Source organism: Manis javanica, chromosome 1 (genome assembly GCF_040802235.1).
Source record: "Manis javanica isolate MJ-LG chromosome 1, MJ_LKY, whole genome shotgun sequence".
NCBI lineage: Eukaryota > Metazoa > Chordata > Mammalia > Pholidota > Manidae > Manis > Manis javanica.
Window position 1 is genome coordinate 53,123,157 of NC_133156.1, and position 26,479 is coordinate 53,149,635.

At 34.4% G+C, this 26,479-nt stretch overlaps 1 protein-coding gene across 6 annotated transcripts in view; it reads left to right on the top strand.

The window, feature by feature from the left end:
- The window catches only part of CREBRF (CREB3 regulatory factor), a 67,976-nt gene that overhangs the window by 36,700 nt on the left and 4,797 nt on the right, over positions 1 to 26,479 (top strand). For 3 of the 6 annotated variants that reach the window (XM_073232292.1, XM_073232279.1, XM_073232285.1), the window contains 5 exons: positions 1,920 to 2,114; positions 3,587 to 3,776; positions 4,986 to 5,059; positions 11,666 to 11,788; positions 21,321 to 25,414. In XM_073232292.1, the coding sequence (XP_073088393.1) occupies positions 1,920 to 2,114; positions 3,587 to 3,776; positions 4,986 to 5,059; positions 11,666 to 11,788; positions 21,321 to 21,436 (698 nt within the window). In that variant the 3' untranslated portion in view covers positions 21,437 to 25,414. Of the gene's footprint in view, positions 1 to 1,919; positions 2,115 to 3,586; positions 3,777 to 4,985; positions 5,060 to 11,665; positions 11,791 to 21,320; positions 25,415 to 26,479 lie in introns of those variants that run through there. The other 3 variants (XM_073232287.1, XM_073232289.1, XM_073232294.1) reach the window with 2 other exon arrangements.

Sequence of the window (26,479 nt, forward strand, 5' to 3'; positions counted from 1 at the left end):
AGGTGTTCCCAGTCATACCAGATAATCTCTGAGCCAATTATCTTTGCTTGGCCAAGTGGAGCAAGGGCCTTTCTGAAAAGGCCATTTATGGCAGCACAACGTGACCCTTGCACTTTCTCCAAAGCTAGGTTAATAGTAAGATAAAATCCTTCCATTTGAAGTGATACATTAGCAGAAGAAAACAGACCAAAGCTGTTGCTTTATGGATCTAACACAAAATCAGACTTCTAGAAATAATAGTGTCACTCAACTAGTGCATCATTTCTTAAGAAGAACCTAAGGTTCACTGTCAGATGGCTTGCCATATGATTTTAAAAGTACCGCATGTGCACCATACTGCTAGCAAGGCTGTAAAAGCTCATCTTGATTGTTGTCCTGAAATCATTCTGCTCTTCCAGTTTCCTTTTTTAAAGCTCAGGGTTTCATTGCAGTATCATTTTCATACAGTAAAATTCACCCTCCTTTAAGCATACACTTCTGTGAGTTTTGACCAGTGCATGTAGTCATGTAACCACCACCACCACAGTCAAGATACACAATAGTTTGATCACCTCCCAAATTTCCCTTGTGTTCCTTTATAGTCAGCCCCTTCCTCCACTCCCAACTTCTGGCAACACTTTGTTCCTATAGTTTGTCTTTTCCAGATTGTTATATAAATGGAATTGTATTCCTAATTAATTCTTCATCTGAAGAAAACCTGGGAAAATTCTAAAATTTTTTCTAAAACATGAAGATGTCATCACTTTCATAGAGTCAGTTCCATAGGAGTTAAAATTTTTCTCCTATGGAAAAGTGATCCATTTTGCTTGGCCAGTGCTGCCCAGTTTTTCCTGGCCACGTATGTTTATGGTTGTGTGTAACCTTGCAGGGTGCATCACTCCTCCACATCCCCAGCACTAATGAAGTGGGGTACGTCTAAAGGCAGACATTCTCTGAGGGTATTTTAGATTTATAGGTCATCCTGCATTGAGTATGGCCAACAGTGACAGCTCAGAATTAAGTTATTTTCTGAAACCTCCCATTAGTAAGAAAAATAGCTTCTTAAGGTGAGGTAATTGCAAATTGCTTCCAGTAAAATATTAGACTAGGCATGTAAGTTTTTATTTGAGAACCTGTGTGAGAACTGTCTTTTTTGTACTTATACAAAAGGGGTAGGTTAGGAGGTAGGAAGAAAACCACTGCTGCCTCACAAAATTCTCCCTAGTAGGATACCATCATGGAAATGCTCACAGCTCTCTGGGGTATTTCAAGTATATAAATATTCGAAGGAAGACATTTAAAATCAGTGTAGTGTCTAAGTACCGTTATCTAATAGCTAGACTTCATTATTTTCTCAATCTTGTGTGAAGATACAAAGAAGTATCATAGACTACCTTATCAAAACCAAAGAGAAAGCAAGAAAGATAAACAGTGTAGTTATCTATGTTTATTAATCTCTGAATATTTTATGAGTTAGAGATTTACATATTAAAATTTATTTTATAGACCTGGTTTTTTTTTTTGACATTGAAAACATTTTTTATTTGTGCATTTGTTTGTCTATCTTATTTAATTATCTATGAAGCCTTTGTTAACTCAACCTTTTTTATTTCTCAAATTGTGGGAAATTGCCCACTAGTAACTCTTGAAATAAGCTTAGTGGATTCTGACCAGCTTTTAAAAAAAATTAAGTAAAGCAAAATAGATTAGAAAAATGAACTCACATTGCGTATACTAAGGACAGGTACGGTTTTTGAACTTTTTGTTTCTGTTTCATTTATTTATGTACTGGTTTATTATTTTTGACATGCTAGTGATGTTTTCAGATGAAAGGAAATGTATCAAGTGGCAAGGATTTTTTTGTTCTAATTGGTTTATTGAAATCTATGGAACTTACAAAAATTTGGGATGGGGGCTTTCTTTCTTTTTTTTCTTTTCAGGCTATGAAAATGATTCTGTGGAAGACTTGAAGGAGATGACTTCAATATCCTCTCGGAAGAGAGGTAAAAGAAGGTACTTCTGGGAGTATAGTGAACAACTCACACCATCACAGCAAGAGAGGATGCTAAGGCCATCTGAGTGGAACCGAGACACATTGCCAAGTAATATGTATCAGAAAAATGGCTTACATCATGGTAAGAGGGGATTTCAATCAGATATTTTCATGTCACTTTAAGCAGAGATACAAAGTCACAGTGTGTACTCAGTGTACTTGTATATTCAGCCCTCCCTAGAAAACTGGTGAGGGAAACAGAGCTGCTGTATTTACCATGCTGAACACACACACATTTTATCACTATTGAGAGCCATCACCTACATGAAGGAAGACCTGTGTAAAAATTATTTCTAGTTGCTTTTTACTCTACTTATCCTACCCAGAAATGACCAGCATATTACTTATTCCTGACCTGTCACAGTTACTATAGACCTGAAGGGTTGGGGATAAAGAGAATGACTGTAGCATCTCCCTCTTCCATTCTTATCCAATATCCAGGCCGAAATGTAAATGGAGAGTTTGTAATCAAAATGGTAGTGGGGAGAAGAGAGGAAGGGAAGGAAAAGAAGGGAAGAGTAATCATGGAAAAAAGGAATGGAAAGAGAAGAGTTGAATAGTAGGAGTCAAGAGGAGTCAATAGAAGCTTATAAATCTTAGGTAGGCCAAATTTCAAATTGTGAACATAGGAAGATGTAATTCAGTAGAATTTTTTCTGTACGATCCAACTCTGTACCAAAAAAGAGAAGATCGCATGTGAGTTTGGTGCCCAATAAACAGTTCAGTAATTACTCATGCTACAGTTTTAGGTGCTGAGCCCTTGTAACACAGAAATTGTATCAGGAGTATATCTGTGCTTCATTTTCCCTTTCCACTGGCACCCAGGTCTGCACTCTACTATCAGTGAATGGAAGACCTAGTTTTTCCCTTCACATCAATTTTCTACCAGAAATGAAAAGATAGGTCCAATAAATGGTTCCAGGAAGCATGTGGTGAGTGCTAGGGAAGTGTTTGGTGTATTGTAATTCAGAGGACAAGCCATCCCTCTTGACTGCAGTGATGAGGCAAGACCCCTTGAGTCTTCTGTAACATTATTTATCAAACTGGCCAAAGAAGAACTTTCACAAAAGGCAGTCCTTACTTGTTGGACTTTTGAGTCCAACACAAGAATATATGTCTGACAAGTTTTTAGTCATACAGCCTCAAAACATCTTGGTTGGGTAAAATCTCTAAATGCTTTTCTGACTGTATATTATACCCTAGCCTTGATTTTTGTGTGCAGATGAATTTGCACTCCATTCCTGAGACTTGAGATGTATAATGCTGCCATACAAATAATATAAGAATCTGTCATTCTGGGGCTAGAAACCTTAAGGTAGAGAAGGACTTGGAAAAGGTTGGAGCTTTGCCATATTACCCCCATTTCTTGCAGTCACAAGGTGGAAGGAGAGGAGACCAGCCATTCTACCACAGGTTGTTAACATGTTAAGACTTCTGAAACATGCCAAGACTTCTGAAAAAGAAAAGGTGGTAGGAGAAGTAAAATATGGCTGTAGAAAATGTGTCTTATTAAATAGAATGATCTAACTTACACTTCTTTTAAACCATCTGTAGGAAAATATGCAGTAAAGAAATCACGGAGAACTGATGTAGAAGACCTGACTCCAAATCCTAAAAAACTACTGCAGATAGGCAATGAACTTCGGAAACTGAACAAGGTGATTAGTGACCTGACTCCAGTCAGCGAGCTTCCCTTAACAGCCCGGCCAAGGTCAAGGAAGGAAAAAAATAAGCTGGCTTCCAGGTAAATAAATGGCTGATCATGTTCACTCATGTGAATAAAGTCTAGGAGATGAGGTTAGGCTTTCAGGAGCTTTATAGAAGCTCATCTGACACTCCACCATTTATTTGGAAATACACTTTTATAAATACAATAATGAGAATATTATAATTTTTCCTTGGAAAGTAAAAGAGTGTGCTTCATGGAAAAAGTTCAAAAGGTGAGAGGGGAATGGATTCAAGTGCATTATAATATGACAATGAAAAATTTTATAACTTTATTTTTTTGTTTTTTGTTTTATAGTAAGTCAGGTTTTTTTTTAGAGGGATAATTGACATTTGGTAAAATTCATCCCCTTTAATGTGCACTTCTTTGAGTTTTGACAAACATATCCAATCATATAATCACCATCACAATAAAGGTACTGAATATTTTCATCACCATAAAGAGTTTCTTCATGCCTCTCTATAAAAATAAACACCTTCTCCCACTTACGACCTTTCATAACCACTGATCTGTTTTTTCCCTACAGTTTTGCCTTTTCTAGAATGTCATATTTATAGCCTTTTGAGTCTGGGTTCTTTGATTTAAACATGAGGCATCTGAGCTTCGTCCATGTTGTTGCATGGAGTAATGGTTTGTTCCTTTTTATTGCTGTGTGGTATTCCTCGGTAGGGATCTACAGTTGGTCTGTTTACCAGTTAAAGAACATTTGGGTTGTTTACAGTTTAGGACAATTATGAATAGAGCCACAACAAACATATTGACTTACAGCTGTTCATGTGAGCATAAATTTTTATTTCTTTTAGGTAAATTCTCAGGAGTATATGTTTATAAGAAACTGTCAAAGGAGCTATTCCCAAAGTAATAAAGTAAATTTAAAAAATATTTATTGTTTCCCAAAGTAGCTGTATGTACTGTTTTACATCCTCACCACCAACATAATGAGAGTTCCACTTCACATCCTCTACAAAACTTGGTATTGTCAGTTTTTGTTTTTAATTTCAGTGTACTAATCATAGCTTTATTTCCAAATGTGTGCTAGATTTTTAAAAAATCAATTTGGATAAATGACTATATTGTGTTTTTTGGTAACTGAGTTTCTTGAGGTGTAAACATCAGTAAGCAGTGGTTTTTGGTTGCTATTAGAAAATGTTTGACAGCAGCAAAAAGAAGTATATTCTGGATGTTCACTTAAAAAAAAGTGAACTAATTTGCTCCTTCCTTTCACAGGGCTTGTCGGTTAAAGAAAAAAGCCCAGTATGAAGCTAATAAAGTGAAATTATGGGGCCTGAACACAGAATATGGTAAACCTAAACTTTTAAGAATTTGATTAACCTCCTTATACCTTGCTGATCACTCTCTTTTTCTTTGGTTTTATTATTTGCTTTCCCCGTATTCTGCCCAGTTTTAGGCCAACCTCCATTTTGTTCATTCATTCAGTAAGCTGCGTGTTCACTCTTACTCACTAATGTTCTCCTGTTAGTGTGTCTGTACCTGCGACTCCTTAAGCCATATCTCATCTCTGCTATAAGGAGCTCATCCACTTGTGACCACACTCATCTCCCACTTCCATTTTCCCATTGTGTTGCTGGGTTAGCCACTTTTATTGACTAATTTTCATTTTAACCTTTGAGTGGATAGTTTAGATCTGTGTTTTACAAGTGTGATCGCTCATTAAAATCATTTGTGTACGTTACAATATGGATTCCTAGGCTTCTTCTCAAATCCTCTGAATTGGAATTTGTTGATCTAGAATCCAGGAATCCCGTATTTATAGTGCTACTTCAGATTACTCTTGTGCAGCCATCCTAGCACATATTTGAGAACTGTTGGTTTAGATCAGTTCTTCCCAATCTTTCACATCATAGCATATATAGAAAATTATCATCTCTGAGGCATCATGGAATATATAGAATAGGCTGCTTATGGGAGGAGGCCCCTGTGGGCTGAAAAGATAATTATATCACACACCTGGGTCCCTTTTACAGCACACTAGAGGGTTGGAAAGCTCTGGTTTTTGTGTTTTGTAATAAGAACCATCCCCACTTTCCCCCCTGCTCTGTTACTATTCCTTAAGCCTGGTATCACAAGAGTTTGTATGTTCTTTTGCCTCTAACATTGTCTTCACTGTGTAGCTCTTGGGCTATGTGGTGTCTGAAAGTGGAACAGTGGCAGAATGATCAGTTATTAATTGTTTCTAGAGATTTTCATAAGTCCAGTATGATTTCTGGAACATAGCTGCTCAATAAACTTTGTGCAGTTTTTCTCAGTCCTTTATCTTGATTATCTTGTTTCCATTTGTGAGGGCAGAAAGAGGATTTGCAACTGTGAAGTTCACAATTTGTGAAATGAACTGATGGTTTTATTTATTAATGGCTACTCAGGAACTCTTAATCAAGGTAAATGAATTAGGTAAACAATAGTTGGTTTGTTGGATTGGAAATCTACCCATTTTTTATTATTCTTTCTTACTGTTGAAGCATTTTGACCTTGAGCTCTGTGAGTATATATATAATGATTACCCAGCTGACTCACACTGCAGGGAGATGTGGGCCTCAGGGAGCCTCTGGGTCTGTGTTTCTTTGGGCACATGTGGACATCTATCAGTATGTTCAGTTAATGTGTTAATCCATAATTATGTACATCTGTGTAGGTACATACTTGTATATTTGTGTATATGTACATGCATGCCCAGATGCTTTGTGTCTGTACTATAAACCTATTCTGGGGTGGGAAACAATTCAGGAGTTGGTGAGGACCAGGGGTATGTGTGTTTCTGAATGTGTTGCTCTGTATCAAATTGAGTTTTAGTGGCTGCCTTATATTTTTCTTGTGTCCAAAGTTAATTTAAAGCATCTGATGTTTTTATGTGTGAAAAGGCCTATCTATCTTTGAAAAGGTAGCATTTTCTTCTTAGTTAGCATGGAGGAAGAGGATCTTCTCATTCATTTATTTCTCCTTTACTTCTCTTACTGGTCTCTCTTCTCCAGGGTCTGGGAAAGAGCAGCCTCAACTATTGGTTTAGAAGGCATCTCAGAACCAGTGAAGTGCTCTTGTGTAGTTTGCCACATATTTTGAAAATTGCTCTTAGAGTTTCTGGTACATTTCTGAAGAGAATGGTTCCTTTCATCCCTCTCAGTGTCTGAGAGTCACTTTCTTACTACTTGTTGGAACAATTTTCCATACCTATCTGTTAACGCAGTGGTTCCTAGGATTTGAATTCACAAATCAGTGACATTTCAAAAAGATTTGGGGACTTGGGAACTTTAGGATTGCCAGCTTTATATTTTGCCATGTGAGAAAATTACAAAGAACATCATCTACAATCACTATAATTTCACAAAAGGCTATTTTAGCGCTACAAAATTGAGACAAGCATAATCTCAGAAAATAATCAGCTTTATGAAAGATGTACTCTCTTTTCCTTATCTTTTTAATTTTGTCGTAAACTAGCACTATTACAAGGACTAGTAGCTTCAGGGACCCAGTACAATAGTCTCCCACCAAACCTCCTCTTTCTATTGATCTCTTCTACCAAAGTACACAAGAAGCTGCTCTCTGAATCAAATGTAAATTTGCTGAATCAGGATGAGAAACAGAACTATTAAGAGGACTGGACCTTCACTCTGACACATTTTGTCCATGAGTAAGTAATGTGGGAATATTGAAATTGACAGATTCTTGGATGAACATGGAATCAGAGCAGGAGAGGTCTGCTTATAGATTTGGTGCTTGACTTCATGAGAGCCACATGCCTGCATTTCCTAATCCAGAGGTTTTTGATAGTGTGGGATCCCTTCACCTCTACCCTCCCCACCTCCAGTGAGCTGGGCTGTATACTGCCCAGGTTTGAGAAGAGCTGTTTTGCTTTTTTAATTTTGATTTTATAGTGTTTTTTTTCCTTTTTAAAAGTGACCCAATAATTCACAATCACAATATAGGCTGGTCACAGGAATAGTAGTACAGCACATAGAATACAGTTAATGATTCTGTAACATCTTACTATGTTGATGAATAGTGACCTCACTGGAGGGGGTGAGGACTTGATAATATGGGTAAATGTTAAACCACTATATTGTGTAATTGAAACCAATGTAAGATTGTATGTCAATGATACTTGAATTTAAAAAAAAAAGTAAATTTACTTACTTTTACCTTTGAAGATGGTGGAACCTCATTGTTTCTCTTAGGTCCAGCATGTAATGTCCTTATTTATATTTGAGCAAATGGTGTTCCTTCTCAGTTATTCATTGAAAAGCATCATAAATTTCCTGTTTTATATGATTTAGGGAGTTAGCTGTGCTTTCCTTCTTTAATGTCACATTTTACATATATTATCCCTGCAAGTTGTGTTAAATGTTCACTGCCCTCCCCCCGCCCAGTAATTCTCTCCTCTCCCACATCAATATAGATTGGTCTCTTCTCAGTATTACTAGATGAGGAGTAACAAATCATTGATTTCAGAGAAGTCTCTGAGGAGGTTCAGATTTATTTCGGACCACAGGAGTCCTGTGTGTGGAAATTGGAAACATATTTCCACCTCCCTCTCTTCTGCAACATTATTGAGGAATAATTGAAATGCATTAACTGTACGTATTGAAAGAGTATTGTTTGATTACTTTGGATGTATGTATATGCATGTGAAAACAGTCAAGACAATAAACATTTTGATCACCTCCAGAAGTTTCCTACTGTCCCTTTGTAAGCCATCTCTCCCTCCACTTCTGTCCCCAGGTAGCCGTGATCTTTTTGTCCCTAAAGATTAGTTTGCATTTTCTAAAATTTTATATTAATGGAATCCTATAATATGTTCTCTTTTTACCTGGCTGCTTTCACTCAGCATAATTAAAGTTCCTCCATGTTGTTACTTGTATCAATAGATCTTTTTTCATTGCCGAGTAGTATTCCGTTGTATTAGCTATACTACATTTTGTTTACTCATTCACCTATTGATTGGTGCTTGTATTTTTTATGTTTGCTCTAACAAAGCTGCTATGAATATTCCTGTGCAGTGTTTGGGTGGACATATATTTTAATTTCTCTTCATTAAATACCTAGGAGAAAATTGGTTGGATCATGGAAAATGTGTATGTTTACCTTCATAAGAACCTGCCAAACTATTCTCCAAGTGGCTATGCCATTTTACATTTTCAGAAACAATGTAGGAGGGTTCTGGTTGGTCCACATCTTTGTCACTACTTGGTAGGGTCAATCTTCTTAATTTTAACAAGCCTCATGGATTTGTGGCAGTCTCTCATTGTGTTCTTAATTTGCATTTCTTTAATTAATGATCTTGAACATCTTGACTCAGCTTATTGGCTATTCATGTATTATGTGTGTGTGTGTGTGTGTGTGTGTGTGTGTGTGAAGTGTCTTTTCAAATATTTTATCATTTAAAAAATTTGTCTTCTAGAAGTTTTTTATTCTAGATACAAGTTTTTTGTCTGATAAATATATTAAAAATACCTTATCCTAGTCTTTAGCTTGTCTTTTTGTTTTCTCATTGACATCTTTCAAAGAGCAAAAATGTTTAATTTTAATGAAGTTCTTTGTCAATCTTTCCTTTTATATTTCTTATTTTTTGTGTTCTAAGAAACTTCACCAACTCTAAAATGGCAAATATTTTCTTGAATGCTTTCTCTGGGAAGTCATACAGCTTTAGGTTTTATATTTTATGATTCATTTTAGGTTAATTTTTATGTATGGTGTGGAATTTAATCTAAAATAGTTCATTTTTAAATTGATGTAAATTGATGTTCATTTTTTTCCTATGACTATCCAGTTGATCAAGTACCATTCATTGAAAGGACTTTCCTTTCTCACTGAATTGTTTTTGTACTTTTGTCAAATCAATCGACCCTATATATATATGTGGGTCTATTTCCAGACTCTGTGTAGTGGTCCATTGATCTGTTTACCTTTATATGAATACAGACTATCTTGATTACTGTAGTTTTATAGTAGTAAATCTTAAAGTCAGGTAGTGTTAGTCCTCCGATTTTGTTCTCTTCTTTCAAATTTGTTTTGGCTATTCTAGGTCCTTTGCATGACTATGTAAATTCTGGAATCACTTTATCATTTTTTACAGAAAAGCTTACTGAAATTTTGATTAGGATTGCTTTGATCAGTTTGGAGAGAATTACATTTTAACAAATAGAGTCTTCTAATCCATGAACTTGTCATCTCTTTCCATTTAGTTAAGCCTTCTTTAATTTCTCTCTGCCTTTACAGTTTTCAATATAGAGTGCTTAAACCTCTTGTGTTAGATTTGTTACTGGGTATTTTACATTTTTTTGGTGCTGCTGTAAGTAGAACCATTTTTGAAATTTTAAAACTTTTTGCTGCTATTTAATATGTAGAATGGATTTTCATGTACTATTCTTGTATCTTGTTATTTTGCTAAATTTCTTTGTAAGTTCCTTTGGTAGAGGGGTAGATGCCCTGGGATTTTCTGTTTAAGCAGTTATCATCTGCAAATAGGGATGACTTTGTTTATTCCTTTCTGATCCTTATGGCTTTTTTTCTTTTTCTTGCCTTATTGCAATGTCTAGGATATTGAATAGAAGTGGTGATTGCCTTGTTGGCCGTCTCCAGGGAAACCTTTCACCTTTTAGTCTAGTGTTGGCTGTGGACTTTTTTTTTGTAGATGAGATGCCCTCTCTCATTTTGAGTAAGTTCTCTTCCTAGTTTCACTTATCATGAATGGATGTTGAATATTGTCATACTTTTGGGCGTTATTTATTGAAACAATTATATTCTCCTTTATTCTAGTAATATTGCATGCACTCATCTGTTAATATGGTGAAGTACATTAGCTGATTTTTGAATACCAAACCAATCTTGCATTCTTGGAATAAACTGCTTAGTTATGTATTTTTCTTTTTATATTAGATTTTGTTGCAAATATTTGTAAGACTTAATTCCAATATTTTTAATTGGGTTAAGTTACTAATATTTTCTTAAGGAGTTTTGTGTCTGTACTGAAGGAGGGATATTGGTCTGTGATTTTCTTTTTTTTTTTTTAATGCCTTTGTCAGGTTTTGATACTTGTGCTATACTAGCCTTATAGAATGGATTGGGCCATGATTTTTCTACCTCTTTTTTGAAAAAGTTCAATAAGATTGATTTTCTTTTTCATTGTAGGGTTGATAGATTTTTCCATTAAAACCCTCTGGGTTTTTGGGGAAATTTTTTTCATTCATTTACCAGAACTTTTTCATTCCTTTTTGTGTCAGTTTTGTTTCAGGAAATTTGTCCATTTCATTCAAGTTGTTCAATTTGTTGGCATAGCACTTTTTAATTATCCTTGTAATGTTTCTATATTATCCTTTTAATGTTTCTAGAAAAAACCCTTTTTCATTCCAAATACAGAAGATTGGTTAGTCTAAATGGGAATGGGGGTGGGAGTAGGTATCAGTTTTGTTGACCATTTCAGAGAACTGGCTTTTGGCTCTAACTTTATTGTGTGTTGTGTTCTTCTTTCACTGATTTCTGCTCTTATTATTTCTGTCATGGTATTTACTTTTGGTTAAGTTGGCTCTTTTTTTAAAGCCTCTTAACATGGGGAAATTTGTTTTTAAAGCTTTGTCTGTGAATGAGTTGAAGGATTTTGATTTATTTAGTAAACATTTACTAAGATCCCATGATCCGATATACTTCATAGGTCTTTAAAGCTGTGAGGACAAGTAAGACAAGTTGCTTACAGGATAGTTGGCATTGGTACATGTTTACAATGTGTTATCAAAAATGGCATAGCATTTGAAATTGTCTCTTTGCATAAGAAAGCCTATAACCATCACTTCTTACTGTTACACATTCTCCATTTTTAATTGAATATCTGTTATTATATAATTAAAAGCAAATCCTCCCATGTTAGTGATATGTTCCAAGTGTCTTATTCTATCTTACAGATAATTTACTATTTGTAATCAACTCTATCAAGCAAGAGATTGTAAACCGAGTACAGAATCCAAAAGAGGAGAGAGGACCCAACATGGGGCAGAAGCTTGAAATCCTCATTAAAGATACTCTTGGTAAGAACAATATTGGATAAATGAATAACAAACAGTAACATGTAGTGTAAGATACATGATTGAAGAGGATATTAAAAATTCTCTTAAGGAAAAACTCAAGTGCTCTCATTGTAGTTACTTTCCTTTACACGTAGTTTTGTCTTTTGAAATTCAGCATTCATAAACATTTACTACTGGTTAGCACAATTTGTTATTGAGGCTTTGTCACTGAACTGATTTAACACTTCAGAAAAGTAAACTTCTAGCAACTTTAACCTTCTACAGGAAAAATAAAGATCTCTGAGCTGTCAAGCCCACAGTTTATATAGTTCAATGCAGGTCCTCACCTATTTGCTTTACTCAATAATACATTTTACAGGATTCTAACAAGCTTAATTATCTGATTTCATCCCAGAGTAGATTATATACTACATGGGAGGGAACAAGTAGGCAGGCATCCAGAAGTCAGGCAAAGCAATACCTGACAGGGTGGGCAGAGATTGCTAATACAGACATAGACATGAGAACTTTAGAGGTCCAGGAACTTAGCTTCCATAGGAGTGAATCATCTTACGGATCAGTAGCATCCCAAGGGCGTTACAGCCTAACATAATCCATGAAAACCCTATGAAATCCATGAAAAGCATCATAAAATTGGTTCAGCTATATTATATATTTTTTGTTTAGCAGTATTTATTCTAGGACTGTCTTCATTTATTTATTTTATTAAGGTATTATTGATATACACTCTTATGAAGGTTTCACATGAAAAAACAATGTGGTTACTACATTTACCCATATTATCAAGTCCCCACCCATAACCCTATGCAGTCACTGTTCCATCAGTGCAGCAAGATGCTACAGATCCATTATGTGCCTTCTCTGTGCTACACTATTCTCCCCGTGATCCCCCACACCATGTGTACTAAACATAATACCCCTCAATCCCCTTCTCCCTCCCTCTCCACCCACCTTCCCACACCCCTCCCCTTTGGTAACCACTAGTTCCTTCTTGGAGTCTCTGAGTCTGCTGCTATTTTGTTCTAGGACTGTCTTTTAAAAACTGATTCTTACAGAGTCATTGTGTAGGGTGGTAACCTTCAGTTATCTGAGAATTTTCTTCCAGTTCCTATTTCCCAAGATGTTGATTGTGTATTGAATCAGGCCACTTAAAAGAATTAGAGCTTACTTTTCAATCATTAATTACTTACCTGAATTTTAGAGTCATAAATAATTTTTTTAATTGGAGTGGAGTTTTTTTACATTTCTGTTAAGACAGTTTTTCTGACTTCCAGTTACTATAAATTCATTCATTCCACAAAATTTTTTTAATGCCTACTGTGTGCAGGTGTTGGGGGATACAATGATGAATAACAGAGACTTGTTTGCTACTCTTATGATGCTTATAGTCTAAAAATGGAAGACAAAGAATAAACAGAAAATAATAAATTGCAGTAAATGCTTGATGAAGAAATCAAGATGCTTAGATGGAGTGGAGCAAGCAAGAGTAGTTTATTCTTGTTTATACAGAAAAAACTTCTCATAGTTACTAAAATGATTGTATTCTTTAATTAAAAATAAGTACACACTGAATGCTTTCATGTATTGAGCAAATTTCCCATGGTCTTTGAAATTACTTGTTTTTCTCATCAGCCTTGTGTCCATACAAAATGTAAAATATACTAATATTTTTGAAGGGCAATTTGGAATCATTAGTAAAATTAGCGATGCGTATAGATTTTGACCCAGCAATTTCATGAAATTAGACAATTTTCATGTTTGGAGGCCAAAGGATAAGACATTAAAGAGCTTAAGAGCCAAGAAAGGAGGATTCCTTAGGTGTTAGGAGGGGATGAACAGCTAACATTTACTGAGTTCTTCTTGTGATCCAGGACCTGTCTGTTAAGGTTGTACATTTACTTCCATGAGCAAGGACGGATTACCGTCCTGGTCTTACAAATGAGGGATTAGAAGCACAGCAGGGTGTTAAGTGATTTGCCGTTAGTCATTCAACTACTATGCAGCAGAACTAGATACAGACGTCAGTTCTTCCAGTGCTTACACTGTACTCACATCAACCCTTAGCCTTACACTATACCCACATTATCTGGCACTCATCTTTATATAGTGTCTGAACTGTATATGTAGTTCACAAGTGGTCCATTGGAATCAACTCATCCAGTAGGCTTACTTGAGAATTTATTTTTCTTGACATTCTGTGTAACATTTGATATTTTGGAGCATTTATTTCATTCTTGAAACATGTTTTTAAATTTTAAAGTACTTTGGGTTCTGCATGCCTTGTTTTCTATCTTTTTACCAAAAAACACTAGTGGTTTCTCTTTGGCTCTAGCAGTACCCACTGGTCATGTCCAGAAATCAAGATTGTGTTTTCAAAAAACAAAAGTGTGTTTACAATAGTGGTTAAAATCAGAGTATTTGAAATCAGTTCTAGATTCAACCCTGCCACTTAGTACATGAGGACTCTAAGGAAGTGACTTCACTTTCCTTAACCTGATTTTATTCATCTATAAAATATGGACAAGTGTGTGAATTAAATGGGAAGAGTGCATCTAAAGCACTTATTAGCACACTGCTGAACACATAAGCTCTGAATATTCAATAAGTATTAGCTGTTGGTTACCATACTACATTTTAAAATTTGGATTTTTTTGTTTCTTAAAGAGAATTTTATTTTCACATTGTTCCTGAAATACATAATTTGTATTTTAACAAGTTGAAGATTTTTTATGACAAAGCCAATTAAAATTAAATGCCTAAGTTGCACATTCACAGCATGATATTATTTGAGAATTATTTGTAATATGACTCATTAAGAAAATGTATATGATTCCTTAAACTGAGTATCCTAAACTGTGTGGCAATTCAATGATTATTGCTTATCAATAGTTACCAAACAATTCTTTTTGCTTTGGAAAGTGATTTGTAAATAGTGACTGGATAAGTTGATAAAATAGTAAAATGAATTAAATAAGCATTAATTATATATTTTCATAATTTATTCAAAAGTAGAGTTGTAAATTCATATAAAAGTAAAGCATATAGGAAATGAAGCAAAATTAAGAAATGTATTTGTGCAGAAAATTAAATCAACACTGTGGAACATTAAATAAAAGTTTATCTTGAACAAAACTATATTTATATTGAAAACAATGAGGTGAAGAATAGATCCTAACTGTCAGGACTTTCCTAAACAACAAATTGCTTCTTACTTTTATATAAATTAATTCTGTACCCAAATACTAAGCAAAACAGGGAATAGTAATCGTGGATGTATTTGACTTTTTTTTCAAATGGACTGATCCTATTTCAATATTTTATGTATTGTTTCATTGCATTTCTATCTTTTCTTTCCTGTTTTTTTAAAATCATTTTTAGTCTTTTGTTAAGTAAAGGGAGGAATTTAATATTTCAAGTAAAAATTATTTTTATCTTTTTATTTTTTAATTTAAAAGCCTTGTTTGTTGGTAAGTTTGTGTATTCCCTTTACATCAAAAAATCTCTTCTAACAGATATGAAGTCCTTGTCTCACATTTTCTTTCCTTGAGTATTTTAAATATGTTTCTCCATTTTTCTTCTGGCATAAAGTGATGTTATTGAAAAGCTAGAAATTAATTTTTTCTCTCTTATTTGTTATTTTTGTCTAGATGTGAACATGTTTTTTAAATCCCAGTAATTTTACTAGACTGTGTTTTGGAGTTGCCATTTCAGGTTGATACTCTTATGTATTCACTGTGCTTTTTTGATATGTAGTTTCAAATCTTAGTATTTGACCTGTTCCCTGTATTGGTTTTCTTCTTCAGGGATTCATTATTTGCAGTTAGATAGTCTTTGCCTATCTTCAGTACTTTTGGAAATGTATATTTACTTTTTCTCAAATCTTTTATCCCTTAATTTCTTCTTTATTTAAAATTCTCTTTCATTTCTATTTCTTTTAAAAGCATTGTCTCTTGAGCTTATTTGGTGCTTTTGTATTAATTTCAGGAATTAATTTTTTCTTTTATTTCTTACTCTTTTTCTCAGTTCTGTCACCTTATTTGTGAGTTTTCTATTTCTGATTTATGTTGTTCTTTCATGTCTTGTAGCGTTGTCTGTAATACCTTTTAGTTCATTTTGAAATAATTGAGTTCATTTTAAAATAGTAGTAGATTATGACCATTTGGGATAACAATAGTAGGATATGACCATTTCATGGTCATGTCTTAAGGCACACTTTTATTGTTTGTAGGAATCTTCTTTTTTTTTCTTACAATAACATTTTATGGGATTTTGATATTTTTGTTTGTATATGAACTGAGTTTTTCTGAAGCTTCAAAAGGAAGTTTCATTCAGGATAGCTTTCTAACTTAAAATTTCATGAAAAAGTGTTTTATATTTGTTTATGAGATGGTCATTCAGTCCAACCACAAGAGGGGAGGGGACATAGGAGATAAGCAGGGAAAAGAAGTTGATCCTAAGGAGACAGTTGCCACATGCCACAGGCGGCCAGATAGAGGGAGGGTAGAGGGAGCAGGCTCAACCAAGCAGGTGGAGAGGAGAGAGTGAATGAGAGAAGAAAAACAAATGAACCTATGGGCATTTTTTGGGGGGTCAAGGTAAAGTACAAAAGCATAAGGTGTGAGATTTCTTTGGTGTATTTGAATGTCACTAGGCACAGCCAGGTAAGGGCAAGAAGGAGAACATGCAGCAGGAGCCAGCCTTACACACTTGTGCAAATGGCAGCTTTCGAGATTTCTTGTTGTGCACCCTCCCCTATTTTATCTGGACCATCTCTTTTCTCATGTCTATTGTCCTTGTCTTGCTCAATTTTGAGTCTTATCAATCCTGCCTTCTGTCCTTCAAGGGAATACTGGATGGTCATTTTACCGAATTCACAGAGGCTAGACTGCTCCTCCCTGTCACATCTTACTGTTAGCTCCTTGCACTCACCTTGTATTCATTATCAGTTGGACAGAAATCTCACACAGCTTGAGCTGTTCTCCTTTTGGCCTCCTGTGCCTTCCATTGAGTAACCTTGTCAGTTATTTTAGACTTCTTTTGTTCTCAGGTCCATTACTTCCCTTTAACTCATCCCATACAAATATTGGTAATGTCAATGCTATGCGGTTCTTACAGCTTTGGTTGGCTTGTTCCCATCCTCTTGAATTTTGGGTTTTGTTGAGACAGTTTGTCACTTGTTAATGCTTTCCATGGGTTTATGGTTTTGCTATTTAATTACTTTTTTTAATGGGGAATTGAGATTAAAAATCTTTGCTGCCATACAACCATTTTCCCAGAATTCCCCTCTGAAGCAGTTAAAATATGTTGGAGTTTATTTTTCTTAAAGGTTTGGTTAAATACTTTTTGAAACTACTTGGACCAGTGTTGATTTTTTGTGATTAACACTTTGGAAACTTTCTCTATTGTCCTCTGTGATAGTCTGCAGGTTGCAAGTTCTTCTGGAGTCAGTTTTGATAGTTATTGCTAGAAAATTATCCACTTCCTCCAGGCCCTCAAATGTATCAAAATTGTCTTTGTTTTTAAATTTCTTCTGTATCAGTGGCTAGTGCTCCATTTCGTTTCTTATATCTACTGTTCTCCTTTATTTCTTGAATGTTATAGGTTACTCTGTTTTTTACCCCCAAAGAGCCACCTCTTGAATTTATTAGTTATTCTAATTTCTTACTATTTCTTGTTAATGTAATTAAAAGCCTTTGAAATTTCTTCTAAGCACTGCTTTTTTGGGGAAGGGGTGTTCCTGGCCTTTATTTATTTATTTATTTATTTACTTACTTATTATTTATTTATTTATTGAAGTACAGCTGATACATAATATTATATTGGTTTTAGGTATACATCATAGTGATTTGACAGCTATCTACATTATTAAATGCTTACCCCAAGTAGTGTAGTTACTACACTATTTCACTACTAGCTTATTTCACTTAGCATAATACCCTCTAGGTCTATCCATGTTGCAAATGGCAAGATTTCCTTTTTTTGTGGCTGAATAATATTCCATTGTGCATATGTGCCACATCTTCTTTACCTATTCTTCTATGGCTGGGCACTTTGGTTCTTCCGTATCTTGGCTATTTAAATAATCTGGCAGCAAACATAGGAGTGCATGTATTCTTTTTTTTTTAATCCCATAAATTCTGCAATGGCATGTTTTGTTTCCTGAATACTTTGAGATGTTAGGTTTGATTTAGTTACTCTTTGACCCAAGAATTGTGTGAGATATTTAAATTTTTCTAGAAGATAGGGATTATTATTTTCTAGTTTTATTATTTTATTTTTTGTGGTTTATTGAGACTTTTTTAGCTACCTAATATATATGACTACAATTTCAAATGTCTTATGGGTATTTGAAGAGATATATTTTCTGTTTTATATTAAATTTTCTGTTTTCATTATATGTGGGTTAGATTGTCTTAATTAGGCCTTTGTTTCCTTTTTGTAGGGGTGTCCCATTTAGTCTATGTAGAGCTGAGAAAGGCCCCTGCTAATGTGTTTCAGTTTCTGCTCATATTTTCTGTGTTTTTACAAATGCTCAGATGTTTGAATAGGATTCATTACTGCTAAATCTTCATTATAGATTATAGTCTTTATCATCATGAAGCACACTTCATTTGTATTGTTTATAGCTTTTCCCCTAAATCAGTCTTGTCTGATACTACAATCATGAATGCAGCTTTTTTATTACTTATATTTGCTTGGTACCCTTTGCCTACCTTTTTATTTTCAATTTTTCTGAATCACTGTGTACTGGATGCCTCTTTAAGAATATTTTTAATTAAGTTAAAATTTAGTTTTGATTTGCATACCATAAAATTCACCCTTAGATTTTTATACATAACAATTTAGTTGGATTTTCTTTGTTAGTCAGTCTGGGAATTTTTCTTAATAGGTGGACTCAGTTCTTTTTTATTTATTGATAGATGCTTGGTTTTAGTTCTGTGACCAAATGGTCTGCTAAGAATTTGTTCATGTGACTTCTTTGTCTTTTCATATCATTCACTGTATGATCTATCATTATAGTTTCATTTTTGTATGTGACCTCTGATAATTTGCAAGCACTGCATTCTTATCTTGTGGGTTGACTTTTTAACTATAACATAACATATATACTCAGTTTTTTTTCCCCTCAGCTTTTCATTTAAGATTTCAATCTTTTAAGAAAAGTAGAAAAAGTGTACTGAACATCTGCATGTTATTCAACTAGATTTCCCAGTTGTTAATGTTTCACTTCCTTTGCTTTATCTTGCCTCTCTCTATATATTTTTTTCCTAAATATTTGAGGGTAAGTTGTAAACATGATTCTTCCTAACTACTTAAGCATACATTTATTGAGAACGGGACATTTTCTTAATTAAACAATACCAGTACCACACCCAAGTATTTCACCATTGATGATATGTCTATATGGAGTTCATATTTAAATTTCCCTAGTTTCCTCAGTAATGTCCTTTATAGATTTTTGTGCTTGTTTTTGATCCAATTACAGATCACGCATTGCATCTGGTTAGGTCTTATATGTCTCCTTTAATCTTGATCAGTTTTCCTTCCTTTTTTTTTTTTCATGAAAAATCCAGGTAGTAGATGGCCTTATAAAATGTCCCAACATCTGGATTTATCTATTTCCTCATGATTAGATGGCAATTAAATTTTCTTGGCAGGCATACATCATAGATGATATATCCTTCATATTTCCTGAATCAAGATGCACCTATATCAGTTTGTCCCATTATTGGTCATGCTAAATTTAATCACATGGTTAAGATGGTGTCTGTCCTGTATTTTTTACAGTATCATTTGACTCCTGTGAGCAATAACTAAATGTTTTTCTACTTCCATCTTTTAATCATTTATTTTTCTTACTACTTTTAAGACATGCTTATACCTCTGTTATTTGATTTATTGATTTTAAGTATTTTTTAATCAATCTTCCCAGGTTTTCTTCCACCTGCTACTTCTATAGCTTTTCTTCTTCCTTCCTAACTATAACCCTTAAGTAGAATTCGTGCCTCATATCGAATTTACCGAGTATCATAATTCTTCCAAGTGGTAAAGACACCTGAAGACAAATGCTGGGCATAGAAGCTACAGGGCATAAAATATGCAAAGAAGTAAAAAGCTAACCTTTTCAAACAATAAGGCTTCTCTCTCACTTACCAACTTAACATTTCCCTGTATGGCCCCGGAAGATGACTGGTTAGCCAGAGACGGGTAAGATTCCTCAAGGGAGGAACAACCTAAGACAGGCACAGTCGCAGGGGGGCCATCAGGTGAGAAAATGGGGATCAACAGAGGTGAGGCTTAGAACCTCCCCCCCGCCTGTTCTGAGAGAAATCTTCTGCATACGTGGATGTTTTATTGCCCTTGTCTAGCTTGGATTAACACAGTCTACAGGCACACACCTGATCATCTACATTTGTTCTCTTACAACACTAAACTATGTTTTCTACCTTTATCTTATATCTACCTACTACTTCAGCATTTTATTAAGAATAATAATAAAGAGAGAAATGTGGTATCCACATATAAATCAAGTATAAAAATCAAATGAATATTCATATTTGAACTGACTGTTTATAGTTCATAATGCATGATCAAAACCAAAAGCCTCTGTGATGACTGCCCTTGTAATGTTCACCATGTAACTTATTCACTATGTAAGAATTTGTTCTCCATGTAAGAACTTGTTCATTATGCTTCAGAAGATTGGAGACTGACGAGAATTAGGCTTGGGGTGGATTAATGATTGTGCATTGAGCATTGACCCCCCTATACAGAATTTTATTGTGGTTAACAACCACTTGATCAATAAATATGAGAGATGCCCTCACAAAAAATTAAAAAATAAAAGTACACACTTCCAATTGTAAAATAAATAAGTAACAGGGATGTAATGTATAGCATAAGGAATATAGTCAAAATATTGTAACAGCTTGGTATGGTGATAGCTGGTACCTAGAATTATCATGTATATAAATGTTAAATCACTGATTTTAAGTATTTTTCTACTTTAGCTATAGGAGATGAGGAAGATGAAAAAAACCATACTTATGCTACACCCCACCTTTTCTCCCTCTTCTCCAACTTTGCTTATTCATTCACCTTTTTCCTCAGTTACGTGCAGTAAGTGCACCCATGGGACATAGTGAGGTTGGAGCAGTTGGAAGGAGTGGCTCAGGAAATAGGGAGCAGACATGTCTGGAAGGCTAAGGGAGCCATGCTTGTCAGCAGGTGTAGGGTTTGGGTTTGCACTATTATTTGGACTGTTATTCCTTGTTGTCTACCCCACTTTAAAATATTGATTAACCATTTCTCATGGTTGTTCTTGGTTTGACCCTTCTTATCTTAAAATTGTAGGCTCTAGTCTCATGGGTAGAATCACTGTCTGGGCTGAAGTAGCAAGCAGCAGAGCGTTCATCTGGAACCAGCATCAAGCTGAGGGCCATTCCTGACCCTCAGATTTTCCTGCCCCTCACCTTTCATTCATGCCCTCTCTATTTCTGTATCTTAGTGTGCCTTTTATTTTTTTCCTCAGGTCTCCCAGTTGCTGGGCAAACCTCAGAATTTGTTAACCAGGTGTTAGAGAAGACTGCAGAAGGCAATCCCACCGGAGGCCTTGTAGGACTAAGGATACCAACATCAAAAGTGTAATCAGCTTCATTGGACCACTGGTCAGAAATGTCTGTTTGTCATGTCCTTATTCATTGTAAATTTTCATTCTGTTTGCATGTCAGTTTAGCATTATGTAAACATTTACAATTAGGTTACATTGTTTTAAGAACTAAGTAGCATAAGTAAAGCATGATCCAAAATACTTGATTATTGCATTTTCAGAGCATAAACCATGGTTAAAGCTTCTATTGACATCAGAACTGAAACTCATACATTTAAGTAAATGTTGAGATACAGATTGCAAAAATCTGTTAAAGCAAAACATTTTGGAAGAGTGAGGATATTAGTAAATGCCAAATCTTGTGGCAGGTTTATGCTCTGAACCACACAAAAAAATTGAGGAAGCATTTTTTTAAACAGTCAGTTTAGATTGTTTTTAGAATTACTCCTTTTGTTCTAATTTTCCACAACCATGAATCTCACCTGTACATGGCACAACCCAGCACTCATGCCCCTGTGCCATATTAGAAGTTCATTTTCTGAGCTCAATATGGTATGTATAAATACATATATAAATATATATATAAAATGTCTGTGCAAGTAAGAAAAAAAAGCATATTCTTTGTGCCTTGTATTTTGGGGAAACTATAAAACTGGTAATATTTTGTATGATGAAAACCCTAATGTGGAAAAACAAGATACATAGATGGAAAAATTATGGGGTTTAAATGTTTTTTTGTTCCAACTCTTTTTCAGATTTTTTGAATGTATATAGGACTATGTTGAAATGTAGATATATGCCACAGAGTCTGTGTATTGTATAAAAAACAAAACAAAAAACAAACAAAAAAAGATGGCTCTAGAAAACTCATATTTCGGTACTTGACCGGAAGAAGACAAATACTTGCACATTATTGCGATTGTTTTATTTTTTGTACCAAAGACAAATGCAACTGATATGGCAAACTGCCAGTCTAAGTAAAGTTTTGCACAGCTTACATGATACTGTATGAATGTATGAAAAAAAGGAGAAAAAAAAAAGAAAAATGAAAAGGTCAGGGTTAGGGATCTTACTGAACTGTGAATTTTATTTCTGTTTGGGTCCAATTATCTACAGAAGGAGCATCCACACATACAAATATTATTTTGCTGTTCCTCTAGTTTGCTTCCATAGTAGATAACTTGGTGGCCATTTAGGTGTCTGTAAATCTTTTTATTTCTGCACTTACTGTAGGAAATTTTAATATATTTCATTTTAGTAAGCTATTGGTAAAATAGATTTTGACCTTGAAAATTAAAAAGTTTATTTAGCTTATTGTAGTATACTTCCACCAAACAACCAAAATACAGATTATTTTTATTGTATTATGTATATATATATATGTAAAGAAAGAAAAAAGCTAAAAATATCTAATTCTTTAGTTGCCACTTTTCCAATTGATGTATCATTGTGCATGTAATATTTTCAAAGATCAACACAAGCTTAAAACAAAAACAATTTATAGATTTTTATATTTTTGTACAGGTATTTTCAAACTAGCTTCTTCAAACTTGTGACTTATTCTTCTTCTATAGTTTCTAGAACTGAGAAATATTAACGCATTTAGTTTTTAGGTGCTCTTTTTGCTCACATAAAACAGCTTCATTAGTCAGTGTTTTAACTTTTAAAGCTTTACCTCTTAATGAGAAATTTCTTGTGTCAAGGCAGCGTTATAAACCTTCCGCACAGATCTTTCCATCTTGTCTCTCTTACTGTTCTATTCTCTAATCTTATGTTTGGAACTTTGAAAACTGGTGGCTTAAAAACTATACTTAAAGAAAAATCCTACCTAGCCAGAAAAAAAAAAACCAAAAATTTCAGACCTAGCTGCTGGGAAAGTGTCTATTTCTCCAACTATTTCTGTTACCCCTTGGAGAATTTATTTTTTAATTATATTTTGTCCAATAGTGTTTCCTTTTCTTTTACTTTCTTCTCTCTCTACCGCGCCCATTTGTAAGTGATAGCACATGAAGGTATAGCTTATAAAGGTTTGATTCTAAAACACACAGTAACAACTAAATGATGCTTCTTTGACATCATGAAAAAGAAACTCTGAGGAGGATTATCTTAACACCTCCGCTGAACTGTGACGTCCAAGATTTTCTTGTGTGCGTGGTGGAATGTACCTGGTTAGTGCATTCACACTAAACAGATGATAAGCTCAGATCTGAAAGTTTAATAGATTGTAAGTTCATTGTTCAAAGTTTTTCCTTCTAGGTGGGAAAAGGCAAAGCACAAGTTTGTAACTTGGAAGCATATGAAGTTTTGACAGAGTGTGTGTGGTAAATTTAAACATGTTCCAAAATATGGCAGTTTGCAGTCGGGTGAAAATCACTTCATGATAGAGATTCAGCTGATGAGGTTTATAAAATTGCCCCTTTCTAGCTGCTCTGTTAGGAATTCTGGTTTTTGATACCTTTTTCCTGTCTACAAACCAGAATTTGATTTTTTGGTCTTGCATTTCAAAAAAAGACTTTGAATCTGTTTAGTAGATTCCATATCCTTGCATTTCAGTGTTTTATATGTACTACTTAAGTTAAATAGTTAAAAGCTTTTAAATAGTTGAGCTTTTTAATGTTGACACTTTATTTTGTACCTATTTATATATGTATGTAAATCTTAGAAAAGCACTTTGTTAAAAAAAATTGCATTTTATATGATTCCTGCCATTTGCTGCTAAATCTGGGCTGGTCAGAATGCTGCAGCGATACTTGATCTAAATAAAAACCTGGCAGTAAAATGTAGAGTGAAAGTTAAATCCTCTTGCTGTTTTAACTTTATCATAAAGATGACATAGGCAAGCTGTGCAGCTTTACATTTTAACCAGGGGACTCTGTGGCATTTAAAACCGTCTAGAAATGGTTGTACTTTAATGCCAGTAATAATCTGCTTCCTCTATTGTCATTAAAATATATACGTTTAGTGTATCACACAAACAAATCTTAAAAGGGTAACGTGAAAACCCCAACAATTGTACATGTTCTGTTTTTGAAAATTGTGGCATGTATATTTGGGTGAAGATCATTAGAAAAGAGTTCTCTAAAGGTTTTCTGTGTTCATACATGGTATACAGATAGTTCATAATGAAGTCCAGATCTTACCTTAAGTGAAGGCATTGTGAATTCACCTCCAGTAAACCCATTGTTCCAAAAGCAATTATAAACTTTGACTCTAGTACTACTATGATTTAAAACAACAACAGCAAAGAACGTTCTTCCTCGTTTCAGATACACTGGATTCTTTGTAGAGTTTGTCTCCATATGAAAGCATGCTGTCCAGTCGTTCTTGTTAAGATCTTGTCTGAGTTTTGAATTGGGTGCCACACTTTTTCAGTCAATATGATTGCTTATTCTACTGTACCATGTATGAGTCTTGTCCTTTCCTATATCCTTCATGACAGATTATGATGTGGCTTTATATTGTGCCTTACTTGTACATTTGACAAAATGTCTTCATTCCCTTCCACTTCCTAAATCTTTCACTTGACCTTTTTGGTAAGAGAATCAGAGCTATTATAAAAACAGCATGAAGGATTTCAGATGGGTATGGTTTTAATTCCCTCTCTTTATAGTTATTTTATATTTGTATGAAAGACCAGTTTTGAATGGTCTTTGAATATGAGGGGGAAAGATTAGCAGTAGTTTCACTACATCCCTTTTTTCTGACTTTCATGAATTTGTCATACATCTTCTTTCTGATGCTTGACTTTATTTGCTCCTTAGCAATAGTCTGCATTTAAAGAAAGGTGTGTTCAGTTCATCAGCTTGAAATTGACTGCTTCATTTTTCCAGAATTTTTTAGAAGATACCCATTTTGTTTGTTTTATAAAACAGATGACAAGTCTCTTTAAAAGAAACAGAAGTACAGTACTTTTGAAATACAATGCTGTTAGTTTGGATTTCTTTTTTATATATAGTATTCATACAATTATCTGATGTTTGCCTTCATTAATAAAGCTGTTAGTTTATTCACCAAAATGTCAAGAATGGATGTGCTTTTCTTTATTCCATACATTTAAAAATATTTTAGCTGCTAAGATTTAGTTAACTTTCTAAGAAATGAATTCAAGTTGCCTTCAGCAGGAATTAACAAAAACTTTTATTCTTTTTCTTTATATAGTCTTCCTAAAATTCTGTTCAAGTATTTTCTAGTTAATTATGTAAGAGAATGTTAGCATCTCTCCAAATCTTGAAACTTGAATTTTGAGAAGGCATTGAATTATGCTTTCAGTGTTAAAGTAAAAGGTTTCAATTATCCTTCTAGTGAAGTCTATTGTGGAATACCATTTCCCATGGAACTGAGGCCATTTCCACAACTTTGCACAGAATTGCAGTCTTGTTCTTCCCTTGGATCATGACAAATAAGTCTCACACAGTGCCGTAATACTTGTGGGTTCTTTTGTAATCTTTGTAATCTTAACAAGGGCATTAAGAGAAGATGACTCCATGTTTTTTTAATATTTCAAACACGTTGGGATGTTACAGTGAATGTCAACTTGTAGGAATGGTTGTTTCGTTTTAAGGAATAAGCATGTTGGGGAAAGATGATGAAAATGTACTACTGAAAGTTTTACACTTCCGTAGGCAAGTGGGATTATGTGTTGAAGCATAATCCTCATGCTTAGTAAACTGACTGACTGAAATTGTAGAAATTACACCAGGAACTGAATTATGCCAAATTGCCATTTTTGTTCAGAAAAGAGAGGTTTGGGTGTAGTAGTGAGGGAACAGAACCTTAAAACTACTTCCAAATTGTGTTCTGGAATTGAAGACTTGGTGACTAGTGAAAACATCAGAGTTGGATTTCAGTGTGCCAAGTTTGGGTGAACTAGGTTTGCCTCTTCATAATAATGTAAACACAGTGGTGTAGTTACTTAAATTCTGGGTGGATGGGAGCAGGACTGATGACTGTGTCTTGCCCATCATCCTTTGTTTTTTTCAGAACCAAATAGCAGAAGTGTGTATGTGTGTACTGTATCTGCCTTTCCACCACATTTTTATGACACTGTATTCCACTGCCTGCTTTTTTTACCTTCTTCCCCT